At 32.2% G+C, this 16,319-nt stretch overlaps 2 protein-coding genes across 4 annotated transcripts in view; both read right to left on the bottom strand.

Annotated features, from left to right (window-relative positions):
- The window catches only part of LOC124948300 (doublesex and mab-3 related transcription factor 3, truncated), a 37,405-nt gene extending 31,598 nt beyond the window's left edge, over positions 1–5,807 (bottom strand). The window contains exon 1 of one of the 3 annotated variants that reach the window (XM_047491730.1): positions 4,900–5,807. In XM_047491730.1, the coding sequence (XP_047347686.1) occupies positions 4,900–5,178 (279 nt within the window). In that variant the 5' untranslated portion in view covers positions 5,179–5,807. The remainder of the gene's footprint in view (positions 1–4,899) is intronic. The other 2 variants (XM_047491728.1, XM_047491729.1) reach the window with 2 other exon arrangements.
- A 7,706-nt stretch (positions 5,808–13,513) lies between these two features.
- LOC124948429 (protein THEM6-like) lies at positions 13,514–14,980 on the bottom strand. Its single transcript, XM_047492033.1, has 3 exons — positions 14,739–14,980; positions 14,000–14,211; positions 13,514–13,911 (listed from the first exon to the last, which is right to left on the bottom strand). The coding sequence occupies exons 1-3, from the start codon at positions 14,881–14,883 to the stop codon at positions 13,675–13,677; spliced, it is 594 nt and encodes a 197-aa protein (XP_047347989.1). The 5' UTR covers positions 14,884–14,980; the 3' UTR covers positions 13,514–13,674.
- Between the last annotated feature and the right edge of the window lie 1,339 nt (positions 14,981–16,319).

The following is a 16,319-nucleotide window of genomic DNA, read 5'->3' as shown; positions in this document are numbered from 1 at the left end:
GCTTTAACGCTCAAAGGAATATTATCGAATAATGCATTTGACAGATTTTGAATTATGCGGCCAAATGCATGCCGTCGGACGAAGTCATGGACGGCGGATAAATATTTTTTCTTGCTATTTTTCAAAAAAACATTTCTGTACAATATCGTACAACGGAGACGAACGATATTAATATTATGTAATTATTAAAAATCTTAATTAAAAATTGTATGTATAATAAATAAAAAATCCAGAAGATAATAACAAGTTTTATTCCTTATATTTAATATTATCTTATTTATGATTATAGGAAGCATAAAAACATTTTATACAAAAATAATACCACTCGAAATCTGATTTTATTAATTTTTAATAATACTACAAGTATTAAATTTATTAAATGTTGCGTCAGTGAAATGAGGAATATTGATGCAAGTATATTAAGTTAATATGTCAGTTTTGATATCAACATCAATCAATATTAATATCAAATATTAAAAAGGAACATTATCGAATATCAAACATAAATGCTTATGATCTAAAATTTATGTAAAAATTTATGATTTTAAAAATTAATTTAAAACTCATGCGATCTATTTCAACAAAAACAAAATCCAATTTTATTCTAATCATTGAAACTTTTGTATAAGAAAAAAAGAAAAATAGAAGAATAGTATTGAATGCAGTAATGTGGCATGGTCCAGACCGCAATAGAAGAGGAATGTTCACTTTGATACGCGACCGGGAGAAGAGTTAGAAGAAGAGAGATAGATAGATAGATAGATAAAGAAAGAGACAGAGAGACAGAGAGAGAGAGAGAGAGAGAGAGAGAGAGAGAGAGAGAGAGAGAGAGAGAGAGAGAGAGAGAGAGAGAGAGAGAGAGAGAGAGAGAGGCACGAGGTGGTGAAATGGTAGGAGAAAGAAAGAGAGAAACACGTCTTAGCGTGGCACCCTCTACTGGCTCCGGGGAAACGAAGATTCACGCCTACCATGAAACGTTTCACCCCCTCAACGACCCCCTGTCGACGCGCCTACCACTTTGCGCATCGCCGACGTAGTCGATAACGCAATTATTCTTCCAGTATCGAGCATCGGGTGACGCCGATCGATGGCATCGGTAACGGTGCATGAAACGAGCGCTCTGAACGTCGGCGCGATCCCTGATATTACCTCAGAGATAAAAATCCCACACAATACTACCCTATCTCTTTTTTTCTTTCTCTCTCTTTCTCTCTCTTTCCGAATTGCGTCTTTATAAATCCATTTATATCAGTATATGTATTTTATATAGTTACATTAAAAATGTAATAATATTGATTATTATTTAGGCTCTCAAATTATTTAGTTATTTATGATTTTTTTAAGACATCATTCTATTTTTTGTTCAGGTAAAGAATAAAAAAAATATAGCTATAGATTCGTATTTCCATTAAGTATGTTTGACATTGTATATTTAGTCTATTTTATCTTTTTTGTTGAATACAAAAAATGATCGATAAGTGAAACTGTCACTTATCTTTCATCTGACGATACTCTAAGATCGCTTCCTTTCTTCTTTGTCACTGGTGTGAATTTCGAAAGATCTCATATAAAAGTCCGTTGAAAATGGTGAGAAGATGTTTATCGTATTCTCTCTACTACTATTTGGACTACAGTGTAATAACGTCTGAAACGTGATAGAGGGTAAATTCTTGGATCGGATCCCAAAGTAGAGTTTTCTACAGAAGAAGGAATGGAAGGAACATTTGTTCAGATAAACTGTAATACTAGTTTGACAATTATTACGTAAGATATCTATTAAAATATAATATATGCGTTTACAAAAAGTCTTTACAAAAAGTAAGTAAATAATTTTGAAAAATTTGTGATCACACAACATTTGATATTTATTTGGAAAATCAATTTTTTAATCTTGAATTATCTGTTCAAATGTATAATTTGTAAAAGAGAAACTCCTGCTATATACACTCAGAACCATTTAAGTAACTTAAAGCAAAACGTAATGTATACGTACCGTTTAACCCCCATAGACAAAGTGCACACATGCGTTAAACAAGAGGGAGAGAAAGAGAGCGAAGGGTTACAAGCATAGTGGGGAGAAAGAGAGAGAGAAAGAAGAGACAGGGGTCATATATCTATTACAAACCGAAACTAGGTCCTTACAAGCTCGATATATCGTACATCAAAATATGAGAACGGTACGTCGAGATGAATATAAAAAAAAAAAAGAAACGAAAGAAAGAAATATGAATATAATATACGACGATTGTCAAAAACGACTATGTAAATGAATTGTATGAGTGACATAATATATTCTATGAATGAAATGCAAGAAAGATTTGCTTTTATGATTATGAACATACAAACACACACAAATACATATGGTGAACATCGAGCTAAGATTATTCAAAACTACTCTTGTTTCTATCGTCGGTTTGGCTGAACTCGTTTGTCGTTTTCTCTTTTAAAAAAATTAATCTTCGCAAAGAGTTTTCCAATTTTCCAAAAGTTTGACAGTATTTTTGAAATTGATGAATCCATATATGATCTTACATAAATAACATTGATCAAAGGCTCAACTACGTGTTAAATATATCATAATATTAGATATATAATAAAAAAAAAAAAAAAAAAAAAAACAGAACCTTTTTTAATTTAATCACTTTTTTTAATTTAATTAAATCGTTTAGACAGGTGATATAAAAATGATTGGTGATTTGGTACCAGCTGCTTACTACTCATATAAAAAAAAAAAGAAATCTTATAATTTCTTTTCGTTTTTTTTTTCTTCTTTTTCTTGTTGTAACCGACATCAGAGCTCACGGGCAAATTACACCCTATTCTAAAGCTATAGGACTTAGTTGTCCTAGGTGAGGGTGAAACAGATACAATGAAGTGTAGCAAAGAAAGGATATTAAGGTTTCGAATGAAACGGATCACGGCTGTTGAGAATAAGCCTATCACCTAATGTAAGTATACGGTGTCACAAGTAGGTCAATAAACATTGTACGAGGGATTGCTCCCGACTCTACTCTATTCTCTCTCTCTCTCTCTCTCTCTCTCTCTCTCTCTTTCTTTCTCTCTCTTTTTCTTTCAAGTACGTATAGTATTACGATCCTGTAACGTTACGCGAGGCAGTGTGTCAAACTTTACTGGAAATTTTACCTGCCGTTCACTCAATGATCATCTTTGTAATGTTTGAATAATCCTAAGAAGTTATAGAATATCGAATAGTTGATGGATATCATAGTAGGGCGATCATCAAAAAATTTTATCATTTTTTTTTTTATCATAATATCAGTGAATTGCAAGTTCCATATGATTTTGAATAAATTTTGACAATTGTATGAATTATCAAAAAAATATAATACTATACATATGTGTATAATTCATTATGTGTATAATGCATAATGTATATAATGTATAATTCATTATGTGTATAATGCATAATGTATATAATAGCACAAAAATAGCACAAAAAAGTAATGTGTATAATGTATAATATGTAACAGCACCATAAAAAAAAGTGCTAATATTTTGCAATCTATAAATTATGATTAAAAGAAAAAAAAATAAAAGGAAAAAAAGGTAGAGTTTAATGAAAGATTAATGAGTAACATGGTATTTATAATACGCTTGAAAGTGACAGAACAAGAATAAATTGGTACAAAGCGTCTTCCAAGAGTACGCAACGGGCCACCTGAAAATTCGTGAGATCACCCTTTCATAGGTACACCCACTAGCGTAGGAAAGTCAAAAAGGGTATCCGACGCAAAGCTTACATTGTGGTATGCCGATATTTCATACTCGGTTGACTACGTAAGGGCCAAGGGAGCGCCGGTAGAGTCTTTATGCACGGCAGAGAAGTGGAAAATGCACGCTCGACGGTGCAGCAACACCGAACGCTGTTTTATTAATTACTTTGCAAAAGTAGAGAGAAAAAGAAAGAGAAAGAGAGAGAGAGAGAGAGAGAGAGAGAGAGAGAAAGAGAGAGACGTAAACAAAAGATCAGGTAAAAATAAAAAGCAAAGCTCTACGATACACGCCTCGTTATGTTAAAAACTTTTTTTCCTTTTTTTGTGTGTTATTCTCTTGTTTCTCGATTCTTCTTATTAAACTTTTTCTACGAAGGAAAATGATTAACACAAAATGACGGCGATTCCATTTTTGTGATACCAAAATGTTGTCTTTGAAAACTACAAATAATTATTATTTATTCTGACACGTTATTAAGTAAATATATTTTAAAAAGATCTGAGGTGTTAAAATGCTCTCTATTTTCTTGATGCCAACAATGATAGCAAAATAAAAAACTCGTGAACGAGATACCGGATATCTTTTGAAAGAATAATCAATTCTTGTAGGTTTCATTATCTCAGAAAAAAGTTTGTAAGATCAGTTACATTTAGTCAGTCGACTTCGTATACGATGGTAAAAAGAAAGAACAACTTGGCTGCCCTCCAAGTGCTACCCTCGAGCATTCTCGCATACATCACTTTTATAAAACGGAAGGAATTGTTTGCTACGGTAACATCTTCGAGGCGTTTTCATTTTTTTTTTTTTTTCGTGTATTTAAAGTAAATTGACAAAAACCTACAATCACTTTTATTTCTTGATCATAATACGCAAACACAGAGAAGAAAAAAGACACTGTATCAATATTATCGAAAAATTAAAAAATAAACGAAGCAAAAGATGAAATTCTTAATGTCAAGATAATTCAGTACTCTATAAAAAAAAAAAAAAAAAACATCAATTTTTATCATTGAATTATCAACTTTGTTTAAGAACACGATCACTCGCATACAAACACGCGTTATAGAATAAAACTCTATCGAATCGTTTTTCAATAAACGTTGTAAAAATTGAACGAACTTGGTATAAGAAGAAAATAAATACGTAACATAAATCTTTTCTTACCTGGGCTGCCATAACGCGTTGCCTTTCAGCGATAAGAGTACATTTCGCACACACGCAGTCCCTCCATCGGCAGTAACGCTTGTGTCCCTTAAGGGCGGAAACGACCCCGTGATTACGACATCTAGCACACTTCGGTGTCCTCTGATATCTCTCAGCACTGGCTCGTAGAAAAAAGGCTGCTGGTAATACGTGATGTTGTTGCTGATGATGTTGTTGTTGCTGATGCTGCATTAGTTGACCGACATCGACGCCGAGTCCGACACCTCGCGGCAACGACATCCTCCTGAACTCTTCTCCTTTTTATTCTTCTTATATATTCTTATGCAGAATATCCTCCTTACTTTGTATCTTCGGTAAGCATTGATGAACGAATTCTAATCCCTCTCTATCTCTTTCTCTCTCTCTCTCTCTCTCTTTCTTTTTTTGTCTCACTGTATTTTCCTGTTATCCATGAGCGATCGAAGGTCACCCGACGGTAACGCGACACTTCGTTTGACGACAATCGAGCAGACAACACGAATAGACAGAGAAAAACAATAATATATGTATATGTATATATATATCTATATATATCACGTACTTGAGTCCAGCTCGTAGAAGAAATTAAAGCAACTATTAGAAGATAACTATGAGCTAGTAGGGTCGCGCACACTTTTCGAAAATATCTCGGAAGTTATCGGAGAGAGAGAAAGGAAAGGACCCGCGCGTTCGAGTGTCGAGGAGCAAAATGCAGGATCGGCGGGTCACCTCGTTCCGTCTCTCTCTCTCTCTCTTTCTCTATCTCTATCTTCCGGAACCTACTCCCTCTCCCTCTCCCTCTCTTTCTCTCTTACACTCAGAGTCTCAACTCTAGAAGCTCTCTCTCGCGCTCCGCCACTGTCAACAATTGCAGCATCTCTCGGCTGAGTCGATTCAGGTATCGTGCGCCGGTAAAGGGAGGGGGTGAAAAGTGAGACAGAGACAGAGACAGAGACAGAGAAAGAGAGAGAGAGGTAGGAGTAGAGGGTGGAAGAGGAGGAAGGGGTGTTGAGACTGGTATTTCTATTCGGAGGGTAAGCTAGTGATAGTCCGATGGTATGGTAGTGTCGACGTTGACCGCGTAGAAAGTGGAATCTTTCGAGTAGGAGAGGGAAATGAAATAGAAAAAGAGAGATAGATAGAGAGAGAAAAACAGTACCAAGAATGATGAGAGGGAAGGGGGTCGGTGAGAGTCACCCCGGTAAAATTTATCGGTGTGGGATAGGGCCGAGAAACCGCCAGCCCCTCCGACAACCCCTCTACGTAGGAGAGAGGCGCGCGAAATAAAACACTGTGCCACAGTGTTCCACCCCGAGCTCTCAGCCAAACACGGGGACGCTTGCTGGGAATGCCACGCCCGTGGCAAGCTCCGATTGGTGCTCCGAGTGGTTCCCCGGAGATGTTAAGAGTTTATATCTGCCAGAGTTAAAAGGGGACATACCTAGCCGCGTATCCACCTCCGACCCCACTCACTTTCTCCCTCTCTAACTCACTTATAGGTGAGTATGTGTGTATTCTGTGTATATCATCAGTGTGGGTATTATATCTGCGGGAGAAAGATAGAGAAAGAGAATGCGTGTACCACTACTACCATCATCACCACTGGCAACGTCTTTCTCTCTCTGTCCCTCTCTCTCTCTCTCTCTCTCTCTCTCTTCACCACCCCCGGAACGACGCAACGAACCAACACATTACTCTTTTATTTAAAACCCGTTTTAATGTAAAACACACAATGCGGACCGATGCTCAGACGTTTCTATATGCTCCGCCTTTTGTTTCGGCCAACTGTTTTTAACTATACACGCCTCCGTCGTTCCTTCCAACCTCCGCCTCTCTCTCTCTCTCTCTTCCTTTCTTTATTTCTTTCTTTATTTCTTTCTTTATTTCTTTCTTTCTTTCTCGACGTTACTAGTTCCTCTCTCCCTCACCTTGCCTCTCTAACCAACGTTGCGCCCCGTCAACAGCAGCACTACCATCGTAATCGTAGTCGTCGACGCCGACGTTCGTCGTCCTGTATTGGACGAACGTATTTTTTTCCTTTCTTCTCTCAGCGGGTACTATAAATGTTCTCCTATAAACTACGACCATTACCAACCACCACCACCATCATCACCACCACCTCCACCACTATCATCACCACCACTAGCATAAGCGCCGTCATCGCGGCCGACGACGACGATGTCGACGTGCCTTTGAATTATACTTCAGAAGAGGAGATTTTCAATGGTCGCTAACCCCCCATTGTCGTTACCAATGACGAACGATTTTATAGTGATCTAATGTACAGATGTTATTTACCCGCAATAAGAATGAAATAAAAGCATTGTGCGCATTATGATCCCGTATCTTTGCTTACCTATATCCTTTTTACCTGAACTACCACTGCTCACCCTCTCGATTACTCGCACACACATGTTTTACCTCCGTATATATATATATATATGTATGTTTTCTCTAAACGTGGCCAACCACGAATGACTACCGTTCACAGAGTAAGGATGCACATAAGAGACTCGTGGCTTTACGAGAATCAGATTATTTTTGAATTTAATAGGCGTGAGGGTGATCCAAACCGGAAAACCAATACGCGTTATGTATACATGTACATATGTACTTTTGTATGTATATATATATAATATATAGGTATAGAGTACTCTACTCATGATCCTTTTCCATCGTATAATTTCGAGAAAGCAGAAAGGGTAAGCATGTTTGCCTTGATGTTACGGAATGATAATTTATTATCCGCTCCGAGAGACGAGATAAGGATCAAAGGGTTGACCGCGAAAAAAGGAGAAGCGTTATGGAAGATTCATCATCGAGAATTATAATAATAGTGGCGTTGAAAAAAGAAGGATAACGCTTCGATGACTTTCAAAAGAAAAGATTTCCCATTTGAAAGAGGTCAGAATGCTTTTCTTGCGTATTCCTCTTTCATTAATAAGAAACGACGCATTTAAGAATGTTTGTTTATCTATCGATACAAAAATAAGCTTTTGAATATTTTTATTTATTTCATGGTTTTAATAGCATTGTTTAACCTTCTATAATGTTATGTAACTTTGAAATCACACACTTTCATATAGTTATATAATATATATCTAAATTAATATATATATATATATATATATATATATATATACATATACTATATATTATAATATGTAGGTATATTTTAAGTTTTATTCTATTTTATAAAAAAGAAAAATAGATTTTTACTTTATATCTAAAAATTTTTAATATTTTTTAAATAATAAGTTATTATATAATTATGTCAGTATAAGTAATACTATATTTTCACATTATATAATTTTTGTGTAAATAAGAAGAAAAACTGGTTTATAGTGCTCAATGAATTTATGATTGGTACTGTGCAATCTGTAGAACTATTGAATCAATGAAATTGGTGAAAAATAAACAATGAAAACAAACGGGGAAAAAAGAATCCGAAAACATGCCAATTGCAAGAATTTGTTAATGAAGAAAGAATCAATTAAATTTGTATTACGGTGATATTAATACATATATTTTGTACATACAGGTAACTTTTTTGTGTTCTCTCTGGTATTAACAAACTCGAACGCCATTTAATAATAATAGCAACAAAAAAGACATATAATATGTAAAAAAATCTACTTTGTATTTTTTCATACGAACACATTATAATTATTTTATCTTTGTTAATAATATTTAGTTATGTAATATAGGTACACGTTAAAAAAGAATAGAGAGATATTTTGGAAGAGAATAGAGCGAAAGATATAGTAGGAAGGACGAATAATAAAAGGATTAATCCAACTTAAAATTTTTGATATGTATACACTGAGACTATTTCTTTTTTTTTTTTTTTCAATTTAAATATTTCAATGAAATATTTTACAAAGCGTATCTTTTAATATGCGAAGTTTTCGATATCAGCTTATCATGAATGAATTCTCCAAAAATGAAATTTATCGCGACTGGAATAAGTTTCAAAAGAGAGATATACTGCTACGCCTTAAAATACATAATAGAATTTTTTCCTGCTGTCCACGAGCTTGTATTCACATGTCCATGGATTAAATATCCCGTTTCGATTCGAGATAAAAGGGAGAATCACATGAATGTAAATGGTAATACAATCAACATACCATTGATACTACTTTCCTTTCTTCAACAGCAAAAAATGGGAACAATGAGAAATGAATGGCAAATGCACGTGAAAACAAATCCATTGTTATTACCTATCTCTATACCTTATTCACAATATCAATTTTTTCTTAGAGACACTCGAAACAAATAACATATATTATAATATCTCGAAAATAGATCCTAACGTAATAGATTGATTTAATTTACAACAACGCAATTTTTGATAACGACGTGTGAATTGAAAATTAAATTTTATCGCCATCTAAAAATATCGATTAGGAAAGATGTATATACTTATAGTCTACCGCAAGTATATCATTTAAACGACGATTGCTCGAATTAGAAGAAATTACATCACGGTGGTACTTTATATAACGATTGGAATAAGTTCTCGCATTCTTACGTTTTTGATACAATACACGCGTATTAATGTTTGATAAAAATATCTAAAGAAAAAAGTAAAATATTCCTTTGATCACATATTAATTCGTTTTTAATTAGTCTATTAAATCGCTTTTCTAAAGAAAATAATTTCTATTCATTTCGTTTAATATATTATAAAGGTACTATGAAAAAAAATATTGAATGGGGTCTATCAGCTTTGAAATTCTCTCTGGCAAGTTCTTTCGTGCCTTCTTTCGCGAATAAAACGATTTTTACAACGATCACATAGGTGCCATCTATAGACGCGATTATGAAGCTTCCTTGCAAGTGGCATTGAACTCATTCAAAACGCATAATGCAAGTACGAACTTCGTATCTCAAAAAAAAAAAAAAAGGATTAAGATTTTCCGCGCTTTTAAGATAACGGTGATATAAGAAATTACAAAAAACAAAGAAATATTCATTTATTATAAATAATTAATGAATAACATCGATAAAATTTAATATTTCATAGATAATTAAATTGGAAAGAAAGAGAGAGAGAGAGAGAGAGAGAGAGAGAGAGAGAGAGAGAGAGAGAGAGAGAGAGAGAGAGACAGAGAGAGAGAGAGAGGGAGACAGAGAGAGAGAGAGAGAGAGAGAGAGAGAGAGAGAGAAAGACAGAGAGAAAGAGAGAGAGAGAGAGAAAGAGAGAGGAAGAGAAAAAGAATAGAAAAATAAAACGAACTATAATATTATGTCGAATAAAAGAAAATCAACGTTTTCTCTGTCTCAGAAAATTGTCTTGATCTTAAATATTTCATAATACGATTTGATTTTCTCGAGAATCTGTTTCGTAAGTTATACGTACATATATACATACATAAACGCACACATATACTAATACAAAACGCACATATACATATTCTACGTATCATTCGCTGCTCTTCCGCTGGCGATGCAGCTGCAGTGTCATCGGGATTCACCGTTGCAGTGAAATATCGTATGACTTTTTGACGTGCTTTTAACAGATTGAATTGAAAATGGCTCTCTGGCTCCGACATATTTGCGGGCATATCCATATCCCGGGAACGACTATACGAATAGGCAGGCGACGAGGGAGATGACATGCGTATATATATATATATATATAATTTCTATATATATATATATATATATATATATATATATATAAATGAGTGTGTGTGTATGGGAGCGCTTATGTGTATGTATGTGTACGATATACGTACCAAATACACATACACATAGAGAGATACATCTATATAGTTCATGTGTATATATATATATATATATATATATGCATCACTACATAGAAACGCACATACAGAGTCCTCTTTCTTTTTTATTTTTACACATTCGCTGATGCCGCACATTGCAAGCTATGCTCCGGTAGAAACGACGAGGAGGAGTGGAACTGGACAGGTCCATCGAATTGGCATCCGTAGAAGGGTGGAAAAATAATGTCCCGGCTTATTTTTTAAAGTTCCGAGGTTAAAGTTTAGAGAACATAGAGGAGAAAGCTTGCGAAGCTCTCTTTTTCTCATTTCTTCTCTTTCTATCTTTCTGTCTTTCTTTCTTGGCAAAAAAGTGATAAATGTAGATATATACCTAGATAGATGTGAATATATAGATATGTCGATATTACGGTGCCCAGTAAGCGTAGACCAAAACCTCTGTCCAAGTGAAGCGTTAAAAGCTGAAAGCTCGGCTGGACCCGGGTTATATATCTTCGGCAACCCTTCAAACACAGAGACTAACTAAAGCCACGCGTATCCTATCCGCGCTCAATCTTCCCTCTTCCTTTCTCTCTCTCTCTCTCTCTCTCTCTCTCTCTCTCTCTCTCTCTCTCTCTCTCTCTCTCTCTCTCTCTCTCACTCTTTCTATTTCTCTTTTCCACGATCTCTTTTATACGATCATCAAAAGTCACGTGCATTGAATGTCCGTTCATCGCCCAATCATGTTTCAATATCGCTTTTGTGAAAGGGTACATGCCAAGATTTTTATACACTACATCAGGATAATTCTGAGAATGCACCGTTTTTTATGTGCACGTCAAAAACAGATATCCTTCAGGGTTACGCCTTTTCTCGATTTTTCAATATTTTTTCAATATTTTTTTCAATATTTCGTCCTTTCGAATTTCCCGCCTTTTAATTTATGATGAAGCTTGGCGGGAGTTTTGAAAAAGTCTTTTATGACATATCGCAATTGGAATTTTTTAAAGAATTTCGTCACTTCATTAAAATAATTCGTTACAGAATAATACTGAATAGTTTTTTTTACAAAGTTATAGCTATTTAAATCCTATCCATGACTATTTGATTGTATTTTATTAATTGTGCGTATTAAACTAATTATAATATAAAATATTATTTATATTCAAGAGATTTGAATATTCAACTCATTTTTTCATATAAAATTGTTTAATTGCGTATATCTATAAATATAATAGAAATGCTATGCATCACATCTTTTATTGATTTTTGAACTCCCAGTACCATTTGTCAACTAAATATTGAAACTAATTTTAGATATGTATCTATTGATGATAAACAGTATTTATTTTAAACAAATGTATTGAGTATTTGCAAATGATAACAATCTTCATCGAGGTTTTTATCGACAGGTAATTTAATAGTTCCTATTTATTACAACAGATAGCACTGATCACATTTTTCTCCCTTATAATGAAGATTTCTGTAATACCCACATGAATTGATTCTTTGGTATTTTGAAAAAAGAAGTATTCAAAAAATGATTAGTTTGTGAGGTACTTTAAAAAAAATGTCTAAATATTCATGTAACTATAATAAATTATACCGTTTTTTGGTTAAAATAAGAACAAAATGTTAGAGGAAAAAGATGAATGATTCAAGATGAATGAATTCACAGTCATATTTTCTTCCCAAGTGGACATACACATGTATTATTTTTTTCTCAATTGTACATGCATTATTGTATTTGTATTTATTATACTTAAATAATAAAAATGTCTTATTTAATTTATCATATTGATACTATCAGAACATATTTATATGCTTAAAAAATTAAACTATTTTAAGTTTTTTTTCCATAAGGAATAGATTGTTATCGTTGACTATTTGAGAAAGTAAAGAATATATAGAAAAGTTAAAACTTGCGATGTTTATTAATAGAAAAAATTGTGAACTTCATAATAAAAAATGTTGGAAAGCTTTGGCTTTAGCAGTTTTTGAAATATTAACGTTTATGTTATCAGAAAAACAACAAAATAAACAACTATGAGTACGTACGTATTTTATTATCAATATGTGGAAACAAATGAATGGAACCACCGAGTATAGATCGTGAATCGCAAAATATTAAGTATTGCCTTTTCATTTCAAAAAATTTTATCTTTTTACTTTTGTCTTTGATTTTTTCTTTAATATGCGCATCAATAAATGAAAATTTATATATTTTGTATCTCATTATTTTAAATATATAACATTTATATATTTTGGTATCTCATTATTTTCTTGAAGTTTATTACTTAATTTATTACTTATTATAATAAATTTTCTATTGTTTGTAGATATTTCTGCGTGAATATTGTAAAATTAAAGCAATTTTTATTATATCTACTGAATTCGTATATAGACAATAATAATTGTATTCGTATCATATCAGTTCCTTTACCGATGGAAAAAATTAATAGCCGCGTATATTTGTGAAATATTAACTTGTAAAGTAAATTCACAATTGTAAAATAATTATTTCCATCGGATCGAATTTATTATCAGTACTATTACGTTATTGCAGGTAAATGAATTAGATGGATTTTATCAATAGAAACGAATTGTGTCTGTAAAGAAATGAATTCATTATAAAGAAAAAGCAATTAAACTTTCTTCAAAAACCGATCTTAATACACATGAAATCCTGTTGATGTGATCAAAAAATGAAGTGATTAAAATTGTTAAGCAAAGATTCACGAATGTTAAGTTAAATTTACATGAATTTTGGAAATGCGAGGAATTTACTGACAAGCAAATTGCAACGATAAACTAAGCAGTAAAAAGTCATTTGATAAGAAATTATCTTAAATTTCTAATGTATGTCCTTGTTTATTGGTTCACAATACAGTCGCAATTAGTTAATTTAAGCCACCCGATAGATACAAAGAAAAAATTTTTAATTAAATTAATATGATAATAAAAATAGAACTCGCATATAATTTCAAAAACTTAGTGTCAAGTCTAAGAAAAGAAAAAAGAAAGATCTCTAATCCTTTTTTCTGAATTTCTGAGAAGAGTGTTTCGTTGATTCCAACCATAATCTTAAATCGCTGTTTATCTCAGGCAAAGAAATTTCAGGTTCAAGTTTCTTAATGAATTCGTTCAAAGACATCTTCATGCCAATCGTCGTCTGCTTGCTGAGAATAATTGTGTGAATGAAGTTATCTTGTAGATTTATGAACCTGTGCTCGAAATAGAAACTTTTCTCGTCCCAATAAATCAACTGCAATGGAACAATATCATTTTATTACGAAAGCTTGACCACAAATTTTATCTTTATCCTTTAATTGTTTTCAAACTTTAGATTTTACCTTAGTCGTGATTTTGTATATCATGAAGAATTTAATCGGTCGTCGATACCTTATACATAAGCCACCAAGAATTGCCGTGACACCCATTTTTTTTAATAAAGAGAACATTTTGGTTTGTATGAAATAATGGTAACGACAAAAATCTAATTCACGTAGATATCTTGCATTGTTCATATGTGACATCATGTCCAAGTCTTGAGTAGTACATATACCTGCATAACGAAAAAACAAAACAAATAATCTTGTTTTTTTATTATGGATTAATTACATCGATCTTAAGTATCTAGATGAGATAATAGTGATTAAAACAGTATATAAAAATGTTTATGAACAATATACTAAATAATCTAATAATCATTCATTTAATAATTTAATGATTTAAATATTGAATAATTTAATAATTTAAACTAATGTTTAATAATTATTATGATAACGAATTGATTTTTTATATTTTTGTTACGATTTGATTATGGTTAAATAAATAACAATGTAAGCAAATTTTTTTTCTTATCAAAACTATTTTATATAAGAAAATAAAATTATTTTTAAAAGTGATGTAAGCATTGAAATATTTATCATAAAATTAATTGACAACGTTGTATTCTGACGTAATAGATAATATTCTGAAAGTAAAATTTGATGATTATTAAATAATAGTATCGACATTAGAAGTAAATGAAATCGAATAAAATACAGAAATTGTTTAAAGGAAATGAAATTTGATTCGTTAAATACTTACTGTAGATTGTAGTTTTATCTAAGAGTTTTGTCTTTTTTTGAATAAATTTGGCCCAAATAAACGTGAATATTAATCTTAGAAAATAATTAATATCAAAGAAGAAATAAAGAATGACAATAACCGTCGTGAGATAATAACTCACCATTCTGTCTTATCAAAATGTACAAATAATAAAATATATAAATTATTCAGGCAAATAGTTCTTAATAGTTAGAAGAACGAACAAGAGCGTGAGTTGTTAGTCTAATGGTGAAAAAATACTGATCGACTTAAACAAAAGTTATCGTATAAACACGAATAATATAACTATTTTCAATGTGTTTATACGTCCGTGTATGTACGATAACCGCTTTCATTGTGTTTATACGTCCGTGTAAGTGCAGTAACTACTTTTATTATTTTTAAACGTCCCTGTATGTATGTACTTACGTGTATATGTATGTAAAATATATGAAAATCGTATATTTGACGAAATATAATCGCATGTGACAGATTGATGAAAGATTATTAATTAAAGCATCGTTAATAGACAAGAAATCGATTTCATAAAAAAAATAAGTAGAAAATTTGAATTTGTCTCAATCAAAGGAATCAATAGGAATTGTCTCTAAAAGGACGCAAAGATGCTAATTTTATTTTCGCGATTATTTTTTAAGCGAGACTATGCCATGACTTGTGAACATTCACGCGTGGGAATTGTCTTTTCAGCAATCGATTGGTATATAAAATAAAGATGTACGTTAGAAAAAATATATTAATTACTTATAATTAACGAGACGACAAAGCATTGCTACAACCGGTAACACAACATAATTAAAAATGGCGGAAGCATCAAACGCAAAAAGAATAAATGGACATTCGCGCATGCGTTGTCCATTTATTCTTTTCACAGTCACCTGTTCAATGGCCTCCTTATAATTTTTCGATCTATTACACGAAAATACCGAAACATTAACTTGATATATAAACTTAAAAACTGTCTAAACGAATATTAATTTTTACAATTTAATTATTACAATTTAATTATTATAATTCGATACCTATAGAGATAAAGTTCGAAAACATGAAAAAATTTGTAAGGAAAATGTCCATACGTGCTCACATCATTATTTTACACGCGAATATCTTTTATTTTCGATGTTATCATGACTTGTTAATAATGTTGATTGGAAATTATTTAAATGGAAATCGATTGAAAGAATTCGATTGAAGATTAGAAAATATATTATTATCTGTAATTAACGTGACAACAAAGCTTCATGACGATTTTTGGTAACATCCACGAATTCGAAAAATAGGCTTTTAATTTTGTGGAAATTACTTATATAAGACATGTTTTTTGCAAAAAGAATAATATCTCATGTAAAAAATCTTCATCATTCGAACGAGTCCTTGATTACCAAAATTGGACAAAAATTTCAACCATAGAAATTTATAATGTAAACTCTATTTTTAACTGTTCTCCTTTAATTTATGAATGCGCTTTCTTTGTATCGTGTTTCTTCGCATTCATGTCAAAACAATAAAAACTCCTTCCCCCACTACTCCTCTAAACAGACGTATCTGTTGTTTTGTATATTC

The sequence above is a fragment of the Vespa velutina genome, chromosome 4 (assembly GCF_912470025.1).
Source record: "Vespa velutina chromosome 4, iVesVel2.1, whole genome shotgun sequence".
NCBI lineage: Eukaryota > Metazoa > Arthropoda > Insecta > Hymenoptera > Vespidae > Vespa > Vespa velutina.
This window is presented reverse-complemented; position numbering and strand designations above follow the sequence as displayed.